Source organism: Aricia agestis, chromosome 10, assembly GCF_905147365.1.
Source record: "Aricia agestis chromosome 10, ilAriAges1.1, whole genome shotgun sequence".
Classification (NCBI taxonomy): domain Eukaryota; kingdom Metazoa; phylum Arthropoda; class Insecta; order Lepidoptera; family Lycaenidae; genus Aricia; species Aricia agestis.
Window position 1 is genome coordinate 16,293,028 of NC_056415.1, and position 27,484 is coordinate 16,320,511.

The following is a 27,484-nucleotide window of genomic DNA, read 5'->3' on the forward strand; positions in this document are numbered from 1 at the left end:
GTAAAGTCCATTATCACCTCCCTAACTCAATATTAGTTACCGCGTGAGGGTAATATAAAACGCGATACTGATCTACCGTGGCCTGACGCAAATCCGGTGCGTGGAACGCAAGGTCGTTAAATTATATTACCACTTATAACGAAAAGGTCAAAATATTAAATATTTTGGTTTAGCACTGTTGCTGAGAGCAACAAAGTGGCTGAAAGTATATTCAGCAGGCACTGTTTTTTAATTTCGGATGCCATCGAAATTCTCAAACATACGTAATACCAAAATCATTTTCTCATTAGCACGAAAATATTTAACATGTTATATATAAGCTATTTATTAATACTAGAGATCCCCCAATGGTCGAAATTCGACCTTAGTTTCAACGACATTAGGACTACTACCTTTATTTTGCGAAAAATATTGACTTTATCATTATTTTTTTCAACTCTTGTCTCTGGGAGTTAGCTGATCTCAGACTGGCCGTGTAAGCATTGTCTCATAGTATTCAATAAAAAAAAATAATCCGTTTTCAATTTGTCAACTTGTTGTCAACAGACTTCAATCATAAATAAAAGAGTATAATTCGTATGTACAGGCATGTCACTCAAAAATTTGTCATTTCTCATGTGTGTGTGTTGTAGTGTGTGTAATGTTTTATTTGTTAAAAAATGTATAATTAAAGCATAATTTCATAATAATATTAGTTCAATGCGGAGTGCATATGATATGATGATAGTTTATATGATGAAACTTTGCTCTTAAAATTTTTAAGGCGCGAATAAAAATTTGAAATTCGTAAATCTCTGGTATGAGACGCGATTCACAAAAATTAAAATATTGTAGTGTAAAGACTATACCAAAGTATTTTTCAGTTTGGCCAGAAGGTGCGGAAATCATATAGGAAAGCAGAAAAAAATTAAAGTCTAAATATTTAAAAACATTAAAATCTCAGGAACTACTTGAATTGTAGGAATGAAATAAAGTACAAAATTTGTATCTCTTAATGATTAATCTAATCAACTGGGTAGCAAGTTTACAAACCCTCCTTATTAATTTAAATAAAATAATTTCGTTTTCAGGGAGTCAAAAAATGACTAATTTAAAAATTGATTTTCTCTTGCATTTGAAATATGAGACGCCATCGACTCATTGCATTAACTTAGTCATGTCCGATTTTGGGGATTTCTAAAACACTGTGCGGCGGCCGTCGACGCATGCCGTTCGTCTGTACGTCGTATTAGAAGGTTTAGATTACAGGTTTCTTTCATTCAATCACCCCTCGCTACTGTCGTAATTTAGCCACATACATGCAAACCAATAGTAAATGAAACATCATAACAGTTTGAACTTGGAAACTAACCAAGTGGAACTCTGACCCTGGGTATAAGGTCAGACCTTTGTCAAGTCAGGTCTGCACATGACATGCGAACACACGATTAGCTAGTGTTCCATTTGCACCTGTTTTGTTGTGAACGTTAATCCTAAAATAGCAGTGATTAGGTTTTGAGACTAGAAACCGCTATTACATTCAACTTTTTCAGGGTCCGGTGGCAGAGAAGGCGTGACGCTGCGTTAGGGCTCCCGCACACGGGCCACCGGCCACAACCACAAAACGCCGCTACCGGCATAATATTTCCTGTAGTTTTCATACATTTTATATGGACTCGCCGCACACGGTTGACGACGGTTAATAGACTAGCTTAGACCCAGTTTCATCAAGCAATGTTAAATAAATAACGGCTTGTTAAATCAGTTAACGGCCTGTTAGAGCTATCGAGCGTTCCACCATACGCTAATGTCATGTCAAATCGCCTAACACGGTGTTAAATTTTAATTCCTGCTGAGGAGGTCCGTTAAATATATAACAGGCCGTTATAGTAGTCAAAACAACAACTTTTTAAAGACAATATTCAATATCAATAAAAGAATCTGTTTTGACTTTTGAGTGTTGCCGCCATGTTTCGCCACATCCTTACATATTATTTATTATTTTTCATGTTATGCATAATTATTTATTTTCATTTTGTCAAAAATTCAGCCCTCGGATTTTCCTTGACATTGCAAATACACTGACTTGTATCAAAATTACCAAGCCGAAATAAGTAAATAAAAGTTTGTATCATGATTCATGTTTTCAGCTTTGACAGATCATAATTATTAACCTGGTAAATTAAAAAGAACTATTGTAGTGAAACAAATGTATGCGATCAGTGATATTTTAATTTGGTCGCATTATCTACCAGATGACGTATTATACGAATAAGGTGAAAATGACACATTGCAGCCAACATGTCGTATAAAACTTGTACATTGCAATTTCAGTCTGTTTAATTTTCCAAGGTCCGTTAAGTAATGCCTTGTTAGGATTTAACAAACAGAGGTTGGTGAAATTGGGTCTTAGTCTCGTTGTGCTTGTTTGACGTTCACTAGAATTTCATACCTCTGCATATTATATTATCTATAATATGTCGCTCTGTCGCGGCGGCACAGTCGCGGTGTTACTGACGTTTTAGCTCGCTTCGAAAGGATACCTCAAGATCGTATAATTCCCTTCTTCGCAGCACGCAACCGCGACCAACAAAATTTTAAGTAAAATGCCGCTTTAGGGCCTTGCTAAACGACGTATTTTTTGCGCACAGACGATGCCTGTTTCTGCGCTCGTCTTCTGCGCGTTTTGGCAGATATAAAGTTTAAAAGGTATCGGTTTTCTTGCGTTTGCTAACCATTCAACTCGTGTTTGTATCGATACAAACGAGCGTAAAAGAACGTCGCGTGGAAGGGCCCTTAATAGCATAGGTTTTATTTTGCACTACGCCACAAAAACGTGTACCTTTCGGGAACCGTACATTTTTCCTTTATACTAGGTACCTGATGTTCTCCATCTAGACTCCAGAGTATAGAGTCTAAACAATACCTATGCCTTTTCGTATTAGTTATAACAAAGAAAAAGATACAGAACCTATTGTATTTCGAGTATGCTGAAAACCCTATTTTTTCACTCGCTAATGACCGCGTAGGTCGATGTAACGCCTCTTCCATCAACACTAAGTACCTAGTAATAATGGTGCCCTTACTTATAGGTACTCCAAAAATATTGATTTTGTAGAGTTTATGCTTCTAATCTAAGCGCTTAGACCATGTCTAAGAGCTTTTGCTTACCGTCGAGCCAAAAAGCGTCGAATCTGAAAGACCCCAGTTTGTTCGGAACCATTTTTGATACCTGAGATGTTTATTACTTGTAGGAAGGTTTCCCTCTAGAATAGGTACCTACGTCGTGGTTTATTCAAACTTTTGAAATCTTTGTATAATCAAGTGTGCTGTATGGATCAGGGATGTTGCGGATCCCGATTTTTTCACATCCGCGGATGTGAAAAAATCGGGATTCTTAGAGGTTCACATCCGCGGATGCGGATGTTGCGAATCCTACATAAATATCATACACAAGACAATTGATGAACCACAATAAACGCGTCGGATCTTGTCACCGTTTTCAGGGTTCCGTAATCAACAAGGAACCTTTATATTTTCGGTCTATTTGTCCGTCTGTCTGTCTCTCCGCAATTTCGCTCAGAGAATAGCCTACAAAGCCGAAATTCGGCATGAATGCACATACAATATAAGCGATGTCGACAAAGCGGTACTTATATAAAACCTTTAAAAAAATTTATGGGGCCTCCCTTACACATCAAACGGGGATAATTATTTTTATTTCGCATCCACTCCACCGTGTGTGATGTCGTTGGATAGGGTTTTTAAAAATATTACGAGTATTCCAAGATCATTTTCCGATTAAGGGATCCATTTGTGAAATATACAAAGTTTTAAAGTGGAAGAAATCGTTAGTGTCCAGTGTCTCCCCCTTCTACCAGCTATTAGCTAAACTGTTGATTCTGAAAAAAATGTGAAAAATTTCACGGGTGTAGGAAATATGCTAAATTAAAAAAAAAATATTACGGCTAAGAAGACTTCATATTAAGTTATTGCGAAGTACAAAGGAATTGTTCGTTAAAATTCCTGTGAATGTAACTGAGATCATGTTGTTAGTAATGTAAAACATGTTATAATTGTACATTCATTGATGTTACAAAACTTATCAAAAACTAGCGGTACTATGGAACCCTCTATTGTGCGTGGCCGATACGTACTTGGCCGGCTTTTTCGCTCCCATTGGTCATTTGTCACGCGCAAACGGCACGCGCCATTCACAGACCCCGCCGCTTTTTTTTTCTTGTCGCAACTCGTATGACATTCGCATCCGCATAAAAATCCGCATTGATTTAATGCGAATGCGGATGCAGATGCGGATGCGGATGCAGATGCGGATGTCCAAATATATGCGGATGCTTCGCATTTGCGGATGCGGATGAGGATATTCGCAACATCCCTGGTATGGATATATTCATAATGGAAAATTACACGAATTACGAAAATTTGGAGGAGGAATTCGTCTATGATTGCCCATGAATCATGATCAATGTCGATCGTTTATACTGTAGACTGTGTGTGAATAGCGTCCTTTATTTGGCCATTGGCTCATGATGGACAAATACAGGATTACCAACGTGTAGATATTCGTCTATAATCGCTCATGATCTACGTTCGATTGTACATATAATATCTATCTGTACAAAGGTTTATTACGTATCAATGGTGTAGATTGCATTAGGTATGCTAATGTCTCCCCCCGATGGTTGCACGCCTTGTCGTGGCGGTGGGGCTCTAGTAACCGCGGCTTGGACAACCGCGGTGAAGCAAAGAGGCAACCAGGGCCGGCCGGTGTCGCCGCCTGGCCCGAGGAGGGCGCTCCCAGCGGACTGGAGGAGTCCGCTGCGGATGCGCACCGAGGTGGGGCCGCAGAGGAAGAGGCAAGTAGGTATTACGGTGCGCCGCTTGCCCTATCCTCTGCGGCCGAGGACGGATCGCGGGGGGGAGAGGCATTGTGGTAGGTTGCCGCTTTCCCTACCCCCCTGCGAGCTGGCGGGGCCGTTCCGCTTGAACGGCATTGGTGGGGCCGCAGAGGAGGAGGCAAGTAGGTATTACGGTGCGCCGCTTGCCCTATCCTCTGCGGCCGAGGTGTGGTCGGTGGCAGAGCCACAGACTTGATCTGCCACATGGCCTCCAAGTAGCAGACTCGGGGGGCGTCTGCTACAGCCTTGGTGGGGGCCGAGGAGGAGGGCGCATGTGTTGTGCGCCCATCGTGGAGTCTTCGGGCCGCTGGCGGGGTCGCAGATGTGTGTATCGTTCCTGTGGCCCCGTCAATATGCGGCGTGGCGGAAGATGGGGGGGGGGGGGGGTTTTAGTGGGTATACCGTGGTCTCATTAGCTACGGGAGTCCCACATAACCGCTCGGGTCGCCCCCTGCGCCTGGGTGGTATGCGTAATGCATTTCCCCCTCCGGAAAAAAAAAAAAAAAAAAAAAAAAAAAAAAAAAAAGGTATGCTAATGTCTAATGCCATGATCACACCTACTGAGACCTGAGTAGAATGTCGAGACAGTGCCCTCGGCCCATCACTCAGTTTTATATGGACATGCTCGGCCGGAGGACTGTCTCGCCACTCTTCTTGGTAATCAAGCCCTAAACATGCAGTAAATTATAAAGCATACCAACCAAAATAAAGTTACCTACCATGACGGGACCTTCTTGAATTTGACATTGTTGTACAGAGCCCGCGGCGAGTTAGCAAACGTGAACGGGCCCCGGGTCTTCGCGTTTGGCCCCTCCACTACCACAGAGTGCACCGACACGCTCATAAGTCCTCATCCAAGGTCCCCGAACGAACAAAACACACTTTTCCAACGCCGAAAACACGAGACAACACATCACAGCCACACCATCCCGTTTTGTCAAACGCATTTGAAATTCGAACGTTTAATTTTTTTTAAGTTTGGGTTTTTTTACAGATAAATTTATAAGCAATGAAGTGAATTTTCTTTTTCAATAATGTTTATGGACAACTATTGACGCGCACTGCAGCCATCGACAGACAATCGGACAGTGGAATTAGTTGTTATGGCAACGAATCAACAAGCCTTTCCGGTCATTAGCTTGCGATGTCTTTTCAAATAATGATTAGGGTTGTTACACTACGGTATCTGAAAAAAATCAAGCTCTTATTTCATTCATTAAAAGGGTCCTCCCTAGGTCCTCCTAATATTATTTAAGTATACACCCCTATAATTATCTGCTGTATGCTACATTATAATAGGGATGATGACAAGGTCAAAGATAAGCGAATTTTGTTAATAAAATAAAGAAATCACGGTAAAAAATAAGTGCTCCCAAAATTTCAGTTCGTTAGCATTTGTATTTTTTTTGTTATGCGCCTTCAAAGTTGGATAATCAAGTCGATTTTTTTTTCAATTAAATTTCTTAATATATGTATACCATTCGATAACTTATGCAATTAAAAGCTACTTTTGTTAAGAAACCACTTTTATAAACGCAATATTTAATATACCTATCGAACAAAGTTTTCTCCCGATGCGTACAAACTACGAAAGAGTGACGTCAGTCTTTCGTAGCACTTTGTATGGAGCGTTTCGGGCAGGTCTATTTTATGAGATGTTTCATATCTGGTGAATTTTTAAGCTATCAGAGTAATTCTTTCAGCGATGTTTCTATTTTTTAAGGTTCTTTCAATTACCAATAAGAAAAAAAATTAGTCATCATGCCTATTATTAAGTATAAGTATATAAAGTACATATTGAAGAATTTAAGAAGAAAATTTGTAAGACTATTGAAAAATAATAATAATAATATTATATCGGGTATTTTCGTCAAACTTTACAAAATTTAAAATTTTGTAAGTAAGTCGGGTCATAAGTCTGATGTAGATACCTTTATATTATTATGTAGCGTCAAGCATGCATGTTGTCTACTAATTGCAGTCAGTGCATGTCTTTTTTAACTAGAAAAATCACCGATTTTATGTTAATTCTCTTAGTCCAGACATGATGATGATGATGATGTTAATATTTTACGTCCAAAAAGTTGATTGCTAGCGACATCTAGGGTCTAAATAAGTTATTATGACACAAGCAGCCCGCAACAGTTTGCTAAGAAGTTCAATAAATTGACGCTAGATGTCACTTTTCGAGGCATTAAAAGTGACATCTATTGTGTTAGTTTGTAAATCCTTATACAAAATTTTTGTTGTTTTAGTTTCACTTATTTGAAATAGATCGCGCTTATCCAATATTTTGTATGCATCACCCCAAACTCGGAAACTAGTCAGGGACGGTGATTGTTCCCCTGAACAACAATAATAAAATTATGTCCAAAATTTTATAGATAAATTTTATGCTTCGGAAGAGTTATGAAAATAATATTATTTTGTAATGGTTATTGACTCGGAAAACATATACTTACTAGTAATTTAATAGATAGTAATGGTTTAATAAATGATGAAAACTAATAGACAAGCAAGGAATACCTACGTGAAAGTTAAGTAAACTTCAAAACCTTTTCAATAACTGTAGGCCTCTATAATCTTTTCTCATTATGAATAGTAAGTATAAAATAAGCAATTATTTTATGTATTTTGTATCACGTATTACTGCATTATAATAAAAAAATACAGTTTTCTATATTGGAAGAGTGACAAAGCTATATGGGCTATAATATCCGACGATTCAAGGGCGTCGCCAGCCGATGGCGCAGGGGGGGGGGCAAGTTGACTTTACCTACTACAGTCTACAATTCATACTTTACTCAATCTCTATAAATGAGAAAAGTAGGTATGAATTGTAGGTAAAGTCGGCCAGCACATGAAGCTTTTCACTTGTACTACGAGCCTTACATCTATTAGCAGATTTTAATATTATACTTAGTGGTCAATGTTTGCATTATATTTGGCAACTTTTTTAGAGTCTCTAGGGGGGGGGGGCAGCTGTCCCTCCCTGCCCCCCCCTGGCGACGTCCTTGACGACTACCGCGTACCGTCTGGTCCAGAAAAATATTTTCTTATGGCTGCAGGAGCATAAACTTCTAAACTTCTAACTTAATATTATCAACAATAAATAACAACAAATCACATTAGCAACAACAAATAAAACAAGCAATAAAATCATTATGCCCTATCACTTTACACTTCACGGCCCATAGCGCGCGCCGTGACGCCCGTGACCAACTCACCCTTAGCCCTTATGAAGACGTCATAAAATAATAACTCTTGTATGACAGCCCTTAAGTCATGACGCTATGACTCTACAAACGAAAATCAACCTTAAATTTTTGCGATATGCTTGAAATTTATTTGACATAAACAGAAAACTTGACTCTACATTGTAGTACAAGCAAAATTCAATTTAAACACTTTGTCATAAAGTGTAATTTTGTTTGGTATAACAAATTTTGTACTACCCGCGTAATATATTAGTGATTTGACTAAAAATAGGGGATTTAATGATCTGTGTATAACGTCTCGTCTTCCGCTGCGTAAAAAACGTAGTCGCGTGCCCGAGCATCGTCGCTTCCTATTTCTACTAATGTCGCTTTTTAGGATGTCATTACAGCAATAAAAATGGCCGACGGAAGTGCACATTTATCAATACTTTGTGTGACAAGTCTAGCAAATGGTGTATATGATTTTATGATTGTTGTAGTTTTTTTTTCGGACTTTTTGGCATATTTAGGAATTTATGCATTGCAGTTCCCTCATTTCTAGATTACTCTGGTATAGTGAGGCCATAGGTACGCATTGCAGTTCCGCTATAATTGAAATAATGTGACTAGCAGACACTATAGAACAAGTAGAATTTAAAACATATATACGAATCTAATATAAAGTTAATAAGTATAAAATTAAACTATTTTAGAAATAAACACTAATATACATACACTATAAGTAAAAAATTAAATCTAGGTCGGAGGCTGCGGGCAAAGTGCCAATTACACTGGCAGCATTACCTCGTTGTATGGCCAAACTAATGCGCTGGCCGAGGTAAGCACCAGCCCTGGGGTCATTTGATTTGTCGACCAGTCTTTGGGATAAATCCTTAAATAGGACCTTTGCGCTGGGGCCCCACGGACCCAGGGTTTCAACACCAAAAGGCAGGAATATGAAGTCTTGGCCCAGGCATTCATATTTCTTAAAGACTTCGGCAGAGCTTAGGGAAAGCTAAAAGGAGAATATTTGCAGAAAAACTGATTGAATTTTCATGAATTTCCGTTAAATACCAGGTGCCTTAAACACAGGTTATATTATATTTGATGGTAGAAATCTAGCATATTATGAAGTATGAACGCAATAGGTAAGCTACACATAAAGTCCCTAATCAGAATCCCAATTTTCTGTAATTGTTCTACTATAATAAGGAGATTGGAGACTGCATTGAGGCTGTATTATTGTTACTTTATTAAACATAATTGAAGACGAAAACGACTTACAATTTACAAACCTTTATACTTTCGACATTAAATATTAACTTTTGTGCTTCCCTTCTCAATTTGAACCACAGAATTACTTTAACCATCTTAGGGTGGGTTGCACCAGAGGCGTGGTTACTGGTTATGGTCAAAGTTATGGTTGTAGTTAAAGCTAACTTAACTTTAACCTTAACCTTGACCACAGAATTTGACAGATGTTTGTTGCTGGTCCGACAAAGCTTTAAATTAACGTGGGCTGCTGCTGGTAAAGGAGAACTGTCAAAAAAATGTAGTTTTTGTATGATGTCGTTTTTGTATCATTTAAAGCCTTGTCGAGCTCTATGGTTATGGTTAAATATGGCGTCCATTTCTGACTTAAACCAAAGATTTGATATTTTGCATTGTAGTTAAAGTTACATTTATAGTTAAAGTAAGTTGGTGCAACCCACCCTTAAATGCGACAATTTATATTGTTTTTTTACACTTACCGTACCTAATATCAAGATCGTGCGTCGCTCTGATAAAATTCTTCCACCGTATACGGAATACTATCGAATTGCAAGATCGCATGTATATTAACTGCTCGATTACTGCTACTTTTTGCAGTATCGATGACGTTGCATACTTTAAATGTTCAAAACCAGCAACACCTAAAAACCCCTTGCCCTTGCAAAAGCCCTTAAATTGCCCATAAATAGTAGCACGTTCTAAAACTACTGGGTTGATTGAAGAACTAGAGATCCGCTTGTGGTCAAAAGTAAAAAAAATTGAGCTTGATTTTAATTATTTTGCTTCTTATTGGTTTGAAAGTTTTGACTCTATTGCTCAAGCCTTTGTTTCTCTATTCCCCTAGGTAGATATATTAACTTTATGCGCTATCCCGTCGCACAAACAATGGTCGCCGTCAGTCTCGAGTTGTAATAATTAACTATTATTTATTCAACAAATGCACTTATCAATATCAAAACACCCAGTAGCCGATTCTCAGACCCACCGAATATGCATATAAAATTTGGTTAAAATCAGTAAAGCCGTTTCGGAGGAGTACGCTATCTAACATTGTGGCACGAGAATTTTATATATTGGACTATAAAATGTAGAGTACCTATACAAAGTGAGTGCAAAAAGCACGGTTTCCACGACACTTTATTACTAATTCCCGTGATACATTTAGTCACAAGCTCCCTGTCTCCAGCCCCAAACTCCGTCCATGTTTAATTCAAATAAGTTTTCGGGTCGGACATACATAAATGTATCGGCCACTCTAATATATTTTTTCCGCTACTTTCCTTGTTTGTGCCGAATACAGTAGGCTATTATGTAATGGGTTTTATTTAGTGTTTTTTTAACCGACTGTGTTGAAAGGAGAGTTATGTTTTATAATGGAGGTCAGTGTAAAAACGTCATAATATATAAAACGTCATAATAACGTCTAGCAAGTAGCAGTACATAGTCCGATCACATCAATTCAATGTTAATTGTGATCTGTCGGCGGGGTTTGACATAACGCGACCAAACTACGTAGGTCCCCCATCTGTCTAGGAATCAACTTCTCTGATAGTACATAATATTATGTATAACTATATAGAACCCTTTGCAGTCTGAACGGCTTTATATGGATATGAAAATGTAGTATAAAATTTTTCAAATTACATACCATTTTTGCGTGCTGTTCACAAACGTTTTGTATTGTTTTAGGCAATATCTTTAAACGGTGTTTACTAACTCAAAGAAGTTAGAGGGCGCCCACAAATTACGTGAGGTGTTTTTTTTAATATTCTGACCCCCCTTTGCCGCTGGTGAGATTTCGTGAGATTTTATTCAACCCCTTCCCCCACCCGCCAATCTCACGTGAGATTTTTTTAATGTGGGTTTCTTACGTAAACGCGTTGGATTGTTGTTTGTTTGACAGTCAGTGGATGCATTGTATGATTTGTATGTCAATGAAAAAAAAAATACTTACGTGAGATTTGTCGAGACCCTCCCTCTCCCCAACGTAAGATTAGATGAGATTTGACTTGACCCCCTCCCCCCCTAAAACACCTCATGTAATTTATGGACGCCCCCTTACAACTTAACTCAGAAAATTTTCGATTTTATAATTCATTTTTATACTTGAAAATAAGCCCCGAATCGTTTCATTTTCTGAACTTAGATACTACATTATATTGCCAAAAATCCAATCTGAGCAGAAACACGATCTTAAAATTTTCTCGATAGAAAAATGTCATAGAGATACATCTAATTTTCACGAATTTTTCATAACCGTGCATTGAACTAAGTTAATATTTTAACACATTGTATAAAATTCTATCATTGAGAAACCGACCTAGCGGATTTTTAAAATGTTGTATATTTATCGAGTTATTGAGAAAAAACTAATTTGGCGATGAATCCGCGTCGTCCTTTTCACCCCTGCCTAGCATACGCCAACGAGATATCTCACTCTCTAGATAATTAAAAACTACTTGTCTCATAATGTCAAAATTTCGACATTATCTCGACAAAACTTTATAAAAATGTGTTATTTCGATGATAGATCTACGCGAGAGAAAATGTTTGTCATGCTAGGGTCAATAGAGATGAAGAGACAAACCATCAAACATCGAGAAAATATGTAGAGTGAGATATCTCGTTGGCGTATGCTAGGCAGGCAGGCATATGAAAGACGGGCGTGAGTATGAGAGAGAAGGACGATGTTTGATTTTTTGGGTTAGTCGCCCTCTTAATATTGAAGCATCAAACGCCGAATCACTTTCTATATATCCATGTTTAGTTGCATAATACTATAACTATTCACGGTCCACTGTCTTTATCTGACTTTTCCAACGTGCCAGACAACTACAAGCAGATCTCGCGATATCTTCTGTACTATATTCTGGCGAATAAAATAGTTAAATTGAGTTGAATAATTGTATATTTATCCGCTACGTAAATATTTTACTTACAAAGTCTTAAACTGCTTTAATCAGGTGAATCCCTAACTCATTTATAAAACATGTAAAATCAACAAATGCCCATTCGATTTTGATTGCATTTTATCTCCAATTAACAGTTTTTGTTTGTCGGACGCGTGTCACAAAAACACCGTCATTATGCGTTTACCCTTTCAAATTAAATCGTTTTCTTGCTTATTTTATTGTGTATAGTGGTGTTGATGTATCATAAAGATTTAATTAATAGAAGTTGCATCAAATCAAACACGCATGGATCAAACTCAACGAGATTTACCCGAGAAAACCACTAAGAAGAGTATCAAAGATTCGCTAGAATATGTTTCAACAGCTTAACTTTGTTATTTTTAAATAATTAGGAGACAAAAGTTTCGTAATACGGCTTGAAAAAATGCGTAGTCACTAGCTTTCGAATAATAATAAAGTATTTTAGCTTAGATGCTACTTTTGCATAATACTTGCGTTATTTGCATATGCGTTATGTTTCATTTGCTGCTGTTTGTCACAAAAGAATTAGGGACTTAATTTATTATTCAGGAAAACACAAACATACAGAGACTTAAAACTCTTATAACTAAAGATCGCCCAATGGTCGAAATTCGACCTTAGTTTCAACGACATTAGGACTAGGTACTACCTATATTTTGTAAAAAATATTGACTTTACCATATTTTTTTCAACTCTTGTCTCTGGGACTCATCACTCAGCTGATCTCAGACTGGCCGTATAAGCAATGTCTAATAGTTTCTAAGATTCAATAAAAAAACTATAATTCATTTTCAATTTGTCAACTTGTTGTCAACAGACTTCAACCATAAATAAAAGAGTACAATTCGTATGTTGTCTCTCAAAAATCTGTCATTTTCCCCAGTGTGTGTGCTGTAGTGTGTGTAATGTTTTACTAGCTATTTGACCGAGCTTTGCTCGGTATTCGATAAAACACGAATAAAATGTCATTTTCTAAAAATGACATTTTAGTCATTCACCTGCGTTTCCCCATTTTTCGTCAAAAGTGATACACAGTTTGTGGCTCTCGTATTAATAATATATATATATATATATATATATATATATATATATATATATATATATATATATATATATATATATATATATATATATATATATATATATATATGTACCTTTGTTAAAAGTAAACTTTTTTGCATACAATCACAGAATACATATTAGTAACAAATACAATGTTAATAATAATTAATTATTTATTATACAAATAACGAAAAAACATATTAATAACGTGTTTTTTTTTCGATTATTTTTTAGTCTATTAATGCGACTTCCCTATACATAGTACGTCGCTGCCAAGTGTAACGATGGTGACAAAGTGCAGCAGGTGTGTGGCACAGCTTGTGTCTCGTCACTCGTGGGGGACACTCAACAGATTTCCCCGACAACCTGCGTGACACCGCTGGGTTACGGCTCATCGTAAAATTACATACTTAGTTTTAACAAGTATGACAAAAACACGTTTAATTTGGTAGTTAAAATGACCAAGAATCCAAAAAATACGCTAGCAAATCATAATTTTTAGGAGCGTCTGTGTTAGACCCAGTGTTAGACCTTTGGTTCGCACCCAAGAGGGTGCAGATTTGATCCCTGGTGGAGGCGTGTACCAATTTAATATTTTCAGATCTCAAATACATAATACGGACGCTCGCACGGTGAAGGAAAAACACGCAAGGAATTTAACAAATACAGACATCTAAGTCTTATCCCAGGCACTACAGTATTTGAAGAGTGGTAACTTTGCTCTGAAAACCGTGTGTAAATTGTAGGGTGTATTTAGGAGACGAGTATTAAGCCCGAGAGTTGCAATAAGACCACTTTATTAAAATAATTCATTCGGTTATACAGGCTGTAACAAAAACAAGTGATAATACTTTAGGGTGTGTACGTGTTCCTTGTAGAGAGTTCACTGTGAAAGTGGCAGCGCTGAAAGACCAAAATTTTTTTTCACTTTTTTTGAGGGAAACTTGGGGAAACTCGTGACGCACGGGCCCTTGCCCATACAAAAGTGAAAAAAAATGTTCGTCTTTCAGAGCTGCTACTTTCACAGTGAACTCTCTACAAGGAACATGTACACACCCTAAAGTATTATCACTAGTTTTTGTTACACACTGTATACTTTCTTATTACACTACTACAAAATCATCTACAATGGAAAAGGCATACATCATACATACATCATAATATTATCAAATATAAAGCATCATAATGCACATATTAAGTAACTTCATACATCATAAAGCACAATTAATTAAAGCTTAAGAAGTACACGTTTAAAGTAAAAGTCGGCCATCTTGAAACAACAAAACTGTGTAAGCGATAGTGTTTTTTGCACTAGAACGTACAGAGCAGGTGTCGTTGGTTTTGTTCGAACAGTTGGTGCAAAGAATTCGATACCCTTTGTTCGATTGTAATGAGGAATTGTTGCATTGCAACATAAAAAAAGGTTTTTATTAATTGCCGTATAGATATACTGTAATGGCTCAATAAAATACAATTATCTAAAATAGAATAGATTAAAACTTTAAAGTTAAACGCAGAAGTTAGCTAGGGAGCTTGTTCTAAAGAAACACTATGGAAGTTGGTTCAAAGTTAATTATTCAGATGAATAAACTAAGTTTCGTCAGATCGTCGTCAATATAATTATTCTTATTGTAATACGTTGACGCTATCGGCCATTTACCGTAGCGACGGAGACATAATATCGACGGCAAAAAGCGAAAACGTAGTAACCCACACCCACGTCATTTTTTATTATTACAGATCTGGAGTCAAAAAATATCTGCGTCGAATGAGCTGACTCCCGTGGCTATACGACCAATAGAAAATTTTGTACAGCGTTGGAATTCACTCTATTTTTTTGAGGGACTACCTTAACATTTGCTGTAAATAACATAAAATATTATTATTTTATATGATTAAACGCTGTAAATGAATCAAAGAAATGTATGGGCAACTTAAAATCAAGTGTTTTTCTATAAAACAAAATTGTTGTAACTACATACTAGTGTATATAGAAATTGCCTCAATGAAATATAAAACAAAATCAAATGCACTGAAATGTCATAAATGTTAGAAATTTAAAATAATAGTATAAATTTAAATGGAGTAAGCTTAGAATGGCAACAAAATTATTTATTTTTAAAACGTTTTTTATTTTAATCACCTCCAACATCACAATCATACAAATAATATTATTTGTGCTTTTGCTGTAACCCACAGAAACGGATCTCAAAAGTAACTTCTGGTAGATTTTACTTATTCTTATCGATAGAAAATAATTATTAATTATACACATATAATATGTTAAAAAACATGGTGCACGTAGGTTTAATGAAAAAGGAGATATGATTTTTTTTCTGAAATCTCAAAAGTTTTTCGGCTCTGGTGTACTTTTTCCATTTTGCGGATTACTAAGTTTTCGCTTTTTGCCGTCGATATATTCTTTTTTAGATAAATATAAGAAGAATTCACTTTTCTCGAATTCTGAGAGCCCGCGATGAAAGCTATTCAATTTATAGCTTAAAAGTTACTCCTTCGGCGCTGCTACTTTCACAGCGAACTCCATATACATACACACCGTAAATTATTATAACTTATTTTTGTTACATTCTGCATATTATTGCAGAAGGATAAAAATATTAATATTTTCATTAAAACCGCGTTTTTCTGTATCAAATATGCAATAAGTTGAAATTGTTTTTACAGACTATTACCGGACTGTCACTGGACTGTCACAGGATTGTAATTTATAGTTAATTAATGTGCTGATGAAGATGTAAATTACAAGGTCTCACGCGGCGCGTTTATCCAGAGCTTTTATTACAATAAATATACGAGTAATTAAACTGTAGTAATGCGCGGTTTCTTAGGGTTTGTCACCGGATTATCTGTTCATTAGTATTTCATCTACATACGAGTATATAAAACTCAAAGGTGACTGACTGACTGATTGACATAGTGATCTATCAACGCACAGCCCAAACCACTGGAAGGATCGGACTGAAATTTGGCAGGCAGGTAGATGTTATGACGTAGGCATCCGCTAAGAAAGGATTTTGATAAATTCTAACCCCAAGGGGTTCAAATAGGGGATGAAAGTTTGTATATATAATAATACTTCCTAACGCGAGCGAAGCCACGGGCATAAGCTCGTTGGCTTATATATCAAAAATTTACCGATCGAAAAGGATATCTTATATATAAAATTCTCGTGTCACAATGTTAGTTACCGTACTCGTCTGAAACGGCTTTACTAATTTTCACCAAATTTTATATACATATTCAGTACGTCTGAGAATCGGCTACTGGCTATTTTTTATATATATAAGTGTACTTATTGAATAAATAATAGTATAAAATTACAACTCGAGACTGACGGCAACCATTGTTTGTGCGACGGGATAGCGATGGACGTTGCCATGATGACTTATTAAGTCACTTCAATAAAAAAATATGTGCGAAATACTTTATAATATGGCAAAACAACGTTTGCTGGGACAGCTAGTTATATAAGTACCTACATAAAATCTTCACAAAACTCTCAGAAATACGATTCAAAAAAATTTTGAAAAATATATTATTTCTATCGTTAACCTTAACAATTTAAACGTATAACATAGAAATTATTTTTTATTGATTATACTTATATAATATTACATTTCCAGTAATCCTGATTTTTACATAATTATTAAAGATTTTAATTCGTACAAATTGCATGTGAAGTGTCGCGTCGCGCGTTGAAATCTTTTATTTACATAGATATAAATTATTACATAAAAAATATAGTACTTATTACAATATTTATGATATTAATTTAAATGAAAAGAAAATAGTAAAAAGAAGTTCGGAAATAGCTTTTGGGCACGACCATCTCGTTATTTTTATCTCTACAACAATTATTTCGCGGGGTTACATCTTCCACGTGGTGCAAGCGTGACATTTGAATTTGGAACTTATTTTTTTTAATTAAACAGAAAGCATAGTCTGTAGATGGCCAATACTTTTTTAATTTATTCTTGACGTCTTTTCTTTTCTGTCCATCTGTAAGAGGTCCACGCGAAAAAATATTTTTTTTCATACTGGTGGATTTTTCTAATTCCAGCAGTCCCTTGTCTCTACATAGAGATTGTTTATTCTGGAAATCTCCGTCAGGGAGCTGTCAGTCCATCAATTCAAATCCATGGTAATGTGATCACGCGGCTGCACGTGGCCATATTGTGCAATACATTTCGACGTAAGCTGTTTTTACAGACATACCTACAGTTTTGTGCGTAGAGGGCACAGTATAAGTAAATTGATGACGTCCGCCGGAACCGTACCCTTTTTCCCGAGACTCAAAGTATATCTTTGAGTTCGGGGAAAGGTAAGGAAAAGGATGGTATCGCCCATGGACACTCGCAGCATCAGAAGAGTTGCAGGTGCGTTGCCGGCCTTTGTAGAGGGAATAGGGTAATGGGGTAGGGGAGGGTAGGAAAGGGATAGGGGTGGGTAGGGATGAAAATAGGGGAGGGTAGGGAAGGGAAAAGGGCAGGGGATTGGGCCTCCGGTAAACTCACTCACTCGGCGAAACACAGCGCAAGCGCTGTTTCACGTCGGTTTTCTGTGAGCCCGTGGTATTTATCCGGTCGAGCCGGCCCATTCGTGCCGAAGCATGGCTCTCCCGCGTTACAAATTGGTTCAGTGGTTTGGGCGTAAAGAGGTAACAGACAAATATAACCGAATTATTATTTCAATTATCCTTGGTGCGAAAAACCTATATATCAAATATAGCAAAAAAAAAAAGGATATGGGCGAATAGCCGGCCATAGATGTCCCCAAATTACATAATTTAAAAAAAATAACCGAAGTTTGGCACAACGGAGTTGCGGGCGTTATCCAGTCATTATTTTAAGGGCTTACCTACGGTATCCTTCGGGCCTTTACCTATCTCTCCCACAGTAACCAAAACAATACCTAGGTACTAACATTCCTTGAAAAATCCCTTTATTCTATTCCCCAAAAGTCGTGAGTTAATATGAATAGTAAGGGGCGCCGCGGCGGACAGTATTATCGATACATCGCAGATTAGCACTTGGGTACATCTCGCCGCCACGCGCTTATAACGCCTATGAGTATGTAAATTAGACTCGGAATCGCGTGGACAATATTTACGGCGTGGTACTTGGTGCCAGGGATATGTATTCGAGATGATGCTGCAGTTTATAAAGCATTTAATTTTATTCTTTACACGCAATCTTGACATTGCTCCTATAAATGAATAGCCATTAATTTTTGCAATTACCTTGTGCATTCTCATGCAAAGAATTCATGTTTTTGTTGTTACGAGTAGATAAATAACTTTATCGTATTATAACGCTTAGGCAGAACAATAATTTGTTCACTGCAAAATTAATTCATCCCATAAATACTGTCTAGGCTACACTAAACGCGGATCTAAACAGAGATAGTTAATATTTTTTCGAATAGTTCAAAAATATTATTTAATTTAAATAATCAGGCCGACTTGAATGCTTTTTTTGGGTTTCAGTAGCATGAGTCCGGACAGGTCGGCTCGAACCACCTCTCCGTTCTGCGTACATTAATGTTTTTGCTGATTCCACTGAATTATATTTGTTAAACCATATTATATTGCAGGTACAAAATTTCACTGTTTACATTCACAGTCTTCCTGTGTGTATATCTCTGTGTATCTCGATATGCAAATCCCGGCTACCGTATTGACCGTGCATTGTGTTGTAACTTATGGCCACAAGTGCCGCCCTGCGCCTTTTGTTCGCTGTGGATTGTTCATTTAATATTTCCAATATAAATCATTATTGGTATCATCTTTTTGGGAGCGAAATTTTCTTTAAAACTCATTGTTTCGGTAGCGAAACAATGTTGTTTTGTTTTGAGCTGCCGACAGCGAGGCGGTGGGTTATCAAAGAGTTTTGAGGTTTAAAATCAACAAGTTATGATTAGTATCAATCTTTTTATGTGCTTCCATTACTAATCTATGTATTGAAATCTCAATGATTAATATCTGATTAGTTTAAGCCGTAAGCTGTAATAAGCCTAAGGAAGATACTTACAAAGATAACACTGCTAAAAGAATAAATTGTATTCCTTCTTTTTGGCTTATAAATCTGTTAAAAAAAGTAAAACACTAACTTAATCTAATATTGTCAAATAGAGATTAGAAATATCGTCTATGTAAAAATCTAATATTAATGAGATCCATACTTACTTATTAATATTATTAATGCGAAAGTGTGTCTGTCTGTCTTTCTGTTACCTCTTCACGCCCAAACCACTGGATCCATTTTGCTGAAATTTGGCATGGAGATACTTTGAGTCCCGGGAAAGGACATAGGATACTTTTTATCCCGAAAAAATGTACGGTTCCCGCGCGATAAACGAGTTTTGGCGCAACGGAGTTGCAAGCTTCATCCAGTAATTATATAATTGTCTGTGTTTAGAATCTAGGTTATCTCTAGGTCCTATGTTTGCTATAATCTAGGCTGTATTTAGTCTTAATTAACCTCACACAGTTCGTTACTCACAAATCGCATCATATCACTGATGAGGCTGATTACTCTGTGCATGTTCGGAAGATTAGCTAGGTTTCCCTTTGATGAAAATACTAGACCACGATCTCCGAATAATAAAAACTAATAGCGATACTAAGACCCACATCTTCTATACTAATTTATTGAAGACGTGGGTCCTCGTGGGTGGAAGGAGACAGGGAAAAATCAGAGATTTTGTAAGTAGAGCCGAAGTTTGACGTTTGTATCGAACCACTTTCTCAATCTAATGTCTATGCAATATTTTTGTCTATAAGAAAGCCATTAAAGTAGATCTATGTTTTTGTATAACTCCTCATCCTCCTCCTTCATCCTCAGTAGTAAGAAAATTAGGAAGAATGACAGAAAAATCTTTAAAAATTAGTGAGAATCAGACTGGTTAATGCGGTATTGAGGTTCATTTCTGCTGCTTACTTCAATTTAATGTACAACTGTTGTAAAACAGTTGTACCATCGAGGAAGTTGATTCCTATGCGATTGACAGACCAACGTTATTTGGTCGAATATGTCAATTCAATGTTAATTGTGATCTGTCGGCTGGGTTTGACGTAACGCAACCAAACTACTTAGGTCCCCGATTTGCACAGGAATCAACTTCTCTGATAGTACATTAAATTGAAGTTTCATCATCATAAAAATGTCTCTGAGTGCGGACAGCGGCAGTAACACCAGTTTCGGTTTTTCGGCCACAGAACCTTTTCTCGTAGGCAAAATACATTTTTTACTTTTAAGAAAAGCGAGTAAAGTCAAGTCTAAACTATGTTTCACATAATCGCTAGTGGCTAGATTAGCATGATTTAGTCCCAGCAAGTCAGTCAGGTGCGGTGGGGGATGTAGCGGGGAGTGGGGGGCGGGGGGTGTCGCTATCTCAATAGATGCCTCCGTAATTTATAGCCCTCTCAGTTGCACGTCATAGATGCATACACGGGATTTATATAGAGCTAACATAAAGATTAAAGAAGTGTAATATCTATAATTAATTTGAACACTTATTAATTTTGTCGCGGAGAATTTGAATGAAAATGAATAAGAATTCATGACGTTGGAAAGCAGCAGAAACATAATCTTAAAAGAGCTTTAATCTAGTAAGTGCTCAAAATATGACAAACAATATAAGCACCCTAAGCCAAAGAAACTATTCAACTAAGAATGACCATCTCAATACTAGAGTGACTAGACCGTCATCGATGCGCGCACAGCCTGCGTGATTTTAAATAACTCAAGAGAGCATAATTACGACATTCAGTCGTACATGTCACTTATTTATCTACTTATTTAACTTGTTAATGTTTTTTTTCTTTTTAATGAAATAACGGGGCAAACGAGCAAACGGGTCACCTGATGGAAAGCAACTTCCGTCGCCCATGGACACTCGCAGCTAGGGTTGCCAACTTTTTTCACAACAAATAGAGTATATTCAGATCTCTCAAATATTATCCAACAGTATTTTAGAAAAATGAACAGTATTTTATTTATTTATTCGTTTAAATACGTATATTATTAGAGCTTCTTGCCAAACTTACTAAAAGTAAAGAAAATGTCTGAGCGTCTAAGTTTCTCATTTTGATGCTGAAAACAGTATTTTGAATAAGTACTTTATTTTTGTTCAACAATAAAAAGTATAATTTAGTGAAAAACAGTATAATACTGTTCAAAACAGTATAGTTGGCAACCCTACTCGCAGCATCAGAAGAGCTGCAGGCGCGTTGCCGGCCTTTTAAGAGGGAATAGGGTAATAGGGGAGGGTAGGGATGGGAAGGGAAGGGAAAAGGGGAGGTTAGGGAAGGGAATTGGGCCACCGGCTAACTCACTCACTCGGCGAAACACAGCGCAAGCGCTGTTTCACGCTGGTTTTCTGTGAGAACGTGGTATTTCTCCGGTCGAGCCGGCCCATTTGTGCCGAAGCATGGCTCTCCCATGTATAAAATTCATCGAGCCATTTTCGTTTGATGCAAGTTACAACTTTATTAATTTGGAGGATATTTCCTTGTCACGCTGTGACATCCAAACAGCTCGTCAGATTTTATCTTGGGGGTCATAATTAGAATTCTTGTTGCTCGTGAGGGTGAAAATGGATACATTTCAGTCATTATTTTCATCAACGAGCTAATTTTGTTAATATTTGGTTGCATCAGCTCCAGCTCAGTCCCGATATTAATATTATCTGCGATCACGGTAGAATTGATTTAGTGTGAACTCTAAATCACACGCAAACAAGCCGCTAGCCCGCTGGTACCTACTCTACACATATTGTACAGAATATCATATCTATTAGTTAGGCGTATCTTCTAGGTAATGATAAAATATTGTAGAGTTCAAAGGTACTTTGCTTCTACCTCTACAAAACATAACCTAAGTAGTGGAGTCACTGAAGGTTTTCACCTCCGATTTCGTTGAACCTCCATCGATATTCATGAAAATTGGTGAGTAGGTGGAAGATACCCTAAGAAATAAAAGTGACATAGTGCCAACTTGCACTTTTACCCTGGGAGTGGATGCCAACTCTTCTCGGGGGTGAAATATTTTTAAATAAAAAAAAAATCGATAAACAGACAAATTTTAAGCAAAATTTGTTTTATAAAGTTTTTGGAATAAATCAATACTTTCTGAGTAATTAAAGATCGAAGATTGTGATTTTTCGAGATAAAACTACATGTTTTAAAACGGTTTTTCATAAATAACTCAAAAACTATACGTCTTTACGAAAAATGTGTTATTACCTAAATTAAAGTCAATAAAATAACAAATAAATTTTAATAACCTTCTAATTTTAATTTAAAGTGAAATATATGTATACTTTTTTTCGGCGAGTACAATTTTCTGTTATTTGTGTATGAATGTGTAGATTAAACATTCATACACAAATAACAGAAAATTGATGCATTTTATGACATATACTTTTTGAACACTTTTTAAAGTACTTAAAATTACCTTTCGATTGAGTACTGTAAAAAGTTAATAGCATTAAAATTGAGTAAGTTATGATAAAAATAAAATGACACTTTCGAATTTTTTTGGAAAAAACGAAAAATAAAACGTTCACCATTTCTACAATATCTCAAATTTATGGTTATCCCTAAAGGTTTTTCTTTATTTTAGCATAAGTTATGACCACAAAAAATTAACCTGCTTTAGAATGCTTACTTTTGGAAAAAAAGATGATTTCCTAAAATTTTACTTTTTCAAATTTTGGTAAATTTCATTTTCTTTTGAATATAACTTTTAAAATATTGGATATTCGTAAAAAAGCATAATGAACAAAATTTGAGTTCGTTTCCTTCAAAAGCTTTTGGTTTCCTTTTTATTTTTGTAGAATGAAAAATAGTCAAGATAGAGACGTATAAAGCCTAACTTTTACTGCGATAACCACGTAACCAGCACTTATTAACCCTTTTTATTTTAAAAATTAAGGGCTTAAAAAAGGGTTTCTTAGCATGATCACAAAGCTCTTGAAATTACCTTTAAAATGTTTTTTAAATGAACCTGATAACTAAAAAATTAAGGGAGCTATGGTAATAAAACAAATAAATTATTTTTTGAAAAAAATTTGAAGCAGAGATTTGGTATTCTTAAATTGTAGGAAAACGTGTCAATAGGTACTAAACTAAATACACGTCATGTATTGGTACGTGTATGTGTATTTTCATGACGGAAAACGTGAAAGAAATGGTAAACATTTACTGGAAAAAGTGGTGGGGCTTTCGAGGATGACGTGGTCTATTGTATATTTTAGTATTTTTTCTAAGTTATAACAATTAACTAAATTAGTGAGATTCGATAGAAAGGGGATAACCTGCTATTAATTTCAGATCAGTGGGAAAACAATAGACAATCCAAAAATAAAAAATCGGCCAAGTGCAAGTTAGACTCGCGCACGAAGGGTTCCGTACCACAATAGGCTGAAAATTGTGTTTTTTGTATGGGAGCCCCCCTTAATTATTTAATTAATTTAAAATATATTAACTGAGTATGTCGTGAATATTTCAAGTGCCTATGTGTTGCCGTTATTAATATCGAGCAAAAGTTGCAAAAAAATAACGTTGGTTGTATGGGAGCCCCCTAAAATATTTTTTTTTTAGTATTTGTTGTTACAGCGGCAACAGATATACATAATTTGTGAAATTTTCAGAAGTCTAGCTATAGCGGTTCTTGAGTTACAGCCTGAAGACACACAGACAGATGGACAAACGGACAGACATCGATGTCTTAGTAATAGGGTCCCGTTCTTACCCTTTAGATAAGAACGGGACCCTATTACTAAGACATCTCAGGCTCAGCTGAGAGCTGTGATGAACTAGAATTAAAATGTGTTTATTTTTTAACCGACTTCAAAAAAGGAGGTAATCAATTTGACGCGTATGTATGTAATATTTGCAGAACTGCCCAGTTTTTGTATATGTTAGTCTATTTCAGTGTCTGAACAAATGTGCAAAATTTCAAATGTACTTGTTTTTATGTTTGTGTTCGAATATCTCCGGAACCACAAGCCCAATTTAAGTAATTATTTTTTTGTTGTACTGGGTATTATTCAACTTAGAAAACACTATATGTTTCATCAAAATCGGTTCAGTAGTTTTTGAGATAAGGCAATTTTAATTTTCAACTTTGTACAATTTTGAAGTCGGTTTTATCTTTTTAAAATACTATTTAATTATCAGATAAATTAACATTCCATCGAAACTTTTTTATCAGGTTTAACTAGCTGATAAAAAAGTTAGAACTATTATTAAGACAAGCCGTAGTTTTTAAGGATAAAAAATTTCGCAATAATTATAATTTTAATAGATTCTTAGTAAATAAGATTTTACTTCTCTCGTGTACAATAATTTAATAGGCTTAAGTTTATTAACCAATAGTTTTACAGTGATTTTGCATCAAGAGAGTAGTTTGTAAGTGTTGAAATTTTATCGTCAACCAAAAATTATATCATAAATATTAAACAAACTCTGTATGTAATATTTAGAAACTCAGAAATACAAAAAATGATTTTTTCATCGTTTTTCATTTATGGGGTGGTCGTTAAAAGGGTTAAAAATTTATTAGAATCATAAATCAGGCATAAAAATATTGAAAAAACGTTTATTTTATCTAATTAAACATAATTACTAAAACCAGAATGGTTAGATCTGCATTTTTCTCCTTTTTGAAAAAGGGGTGAATTTTACCCCTAAAATGCAAACGAGCAAACGGGTCATCTGATGGTAAGCAACTTCCGTCGCCCATGGACACTCGCAGCATCAGAAGAGCTGCAGGTGCGTTGCCAGCCTTTTAAGAGGGAATATGGGTAATAGGGGAGGGTAGGGAAGGGAATAGGGGAGGGTAGGGGATTGGGCCTCCGGTAAACTCACTCACTCGGCGAAACACAGCACAAGCGCTGTTTCACGCCGGTTTTCTGTGAGCCCGTGGTATTTCTCCGGTGGAGCCGGCCCATTCGTGCCGAAGCATGGCTCTCCCACGTCAAATAAATTTAAAATGTTCTATGAAGTTGCATTACCTTTTTTTACTTTAACTAACTGGTTAGTGTAGGTAAGTTTACGAGTTATAATATTAATACAGGTGCAGGGAAAAATTACAGTGAACTTAACCAACTTTTTTCTACAGTTTAAAAAACCATAGCCAAGTCAAAGACAACAAATCAGAATCACGTATCCCACAAAACACAGATAGTATAATTTTAGCGAATATAGTTCGTGGAATGTCCCGTTTTTACCTGTGGCCGTGGGGTCACATGACAGCTACCGTTCCAAACAAATCATAGTTACTTCGGGGAAGATACGTGATGATGATGATAACCGTTACTGACTGGAAACAGTAAACAAACTGACAAGCTAATTAGTCTGTATCAAGCTGGAATATTTTTGAACATTGGCAAACTAATTATAATTTATTATGTAGGTAGTTACAAAAAATATAATATGGTTGGACTTAATTTTACTCATTTTAAAAATTGTAAGAAGCAATTATACCTATAATATTTAAAAAAAATCTTTTGTATCTGCCTATTTTAAATTCTCTGTTTTGTATCTAAACGCCACACTCAGAGGCGAATGATTTACTTAAACATAATTTTCATTTAATTACAGTTAAGTATAGTCTCGGAATGCGGCAAAAAGTGCCAAAAACGATCTGTTATCCATACTTCCATACTAATATTATAAATGCGAAAGTGTGTCTGTCTGTCTGTTACCTCTTCACGCCCAAACCGCTGAACCGATTTTGATGAAATTTGGTATGGGGATACTTTGAAACCCGAGAAAGGACATAGGATACTTTTTATCCAGGAAAAGTGTACGGTTCCCACGCGATAAACGAATTTTGGCGCAACGGAGTTGCGGGCGTCATCTAGTAACTATTAAATAACTTCGTAGCCTATCGGTTCAGCTGCTTGTTTATCCACAAATGTAGTAAGACAGTGAGTGTTCAGAATTGCTAATCTTCTTACAATTTATGTAGTTACATAAAGTCACGATATAATTCTTTTTTCTTTCAAATTCAAATTCTTTATGAAGCATACATATTATTAAGCATAAAGAATGGTTATGATTAAAAAATATACAAGTATTGTTCCAAAATCTGGCCTCATGGCTCGGCAGACCCCATGTCCCCTAAACTTCACAAAACCCTCCACTGACAGGCGTGGGTCATTGTGACCCGCGTGTTAGGACGTGTTAATGGGTGTTGGAGATGGTATCTGTGCACCTGTAGACGTTAGTCAGGTGTCAACTTCCAAATGAATGGGGTTTTTCGTAAAAACTTCTGTTAACAATAGGCAACATTCTACGGATAGACAAAAACTAAGTTAATTAATACTATGCGTTCTTTGAATTTGTTTTGACGTCGCAAAATGTCTAAATTGGCGAGTTTCAATTAATGATGAATACCAAAGTATAAGGTTTTTAGAAAAAAAATACCGAATTCTTTTAAGGCTCGTGAAATAAATAAAACATAACGTAAATGAGATTTAGCTGAAGGGAGAGTTAAAGAAATGCGGAAATAATTTGTAAGTATAATTATTTTTGATCGTACTACCAAATACATTTAAATGCTATGAGATACCGAAATATATCTGAAATAACAAAAAATGTATCACTCTACAAAAACTGATGTTTTTTTTACTATTTTTGTCACTGCCCTAAATCTTCTATTATGAAGTCAATTCTCCACAGCCGGACGTTTTTTCACACGTCCGCGATTCACAGTAAATGATTTATAAGGGACGAACTTCAAAGAAATCTGTTCGATAAAAAAATTCTTACAACCTGACACCTTATTATAAGCACCTCTAATGAAATATTAAGGTATTCATAAACAATATCTTAAAAATATTCTGGATGTATCTCAATGATGTGCTATATAATTTTTAAGTAGAAAGTAAAGTATCTTAGACAGGAAATAGATATGAAATCGAATCGTATATACAATATTAGGGACGCTCAGTGAGGTCGCCCTTACGTATTCAAAATCAAGATTTTACAGTTCCAGAAACAACGTTAAAATAAATACGCAATTGACCTTATCTCGTGATTTATTCAAATAAAAAATTTTAACAAACTCCGAGTCGAGAATGGACCATTCAA

The 27,484-nt window shown here is 36.1% G+C and overlaps 1 protein-coding gene across 1 annotated transcript in view; it reads right to left on the reverse strand.

Annotated features, from left to right (window-relative positions):
* Positions 1–5,845, reverse strand: part of LOC121730973 (radial spoke head protein 3 homolog B) — a 28,220-nt gene extending 22,375 nt beyond the window's left edge. Inside the window, exon 1 of the mRNA XM_042120230.1 lies at positions 5,618–5,845. Coding sequence (XP_041976164.1) covers positions 5,618–5,742 — 125 coding nt within the window. The 5' untranslated portion in view covers positions 5,743–5,845. The remainder of the gene's footprint in view (positions 1–5,617) is intronic.
* Between the last annotated feature and the right edge of the window lie 21,639 nt (positions 5,846–27,484).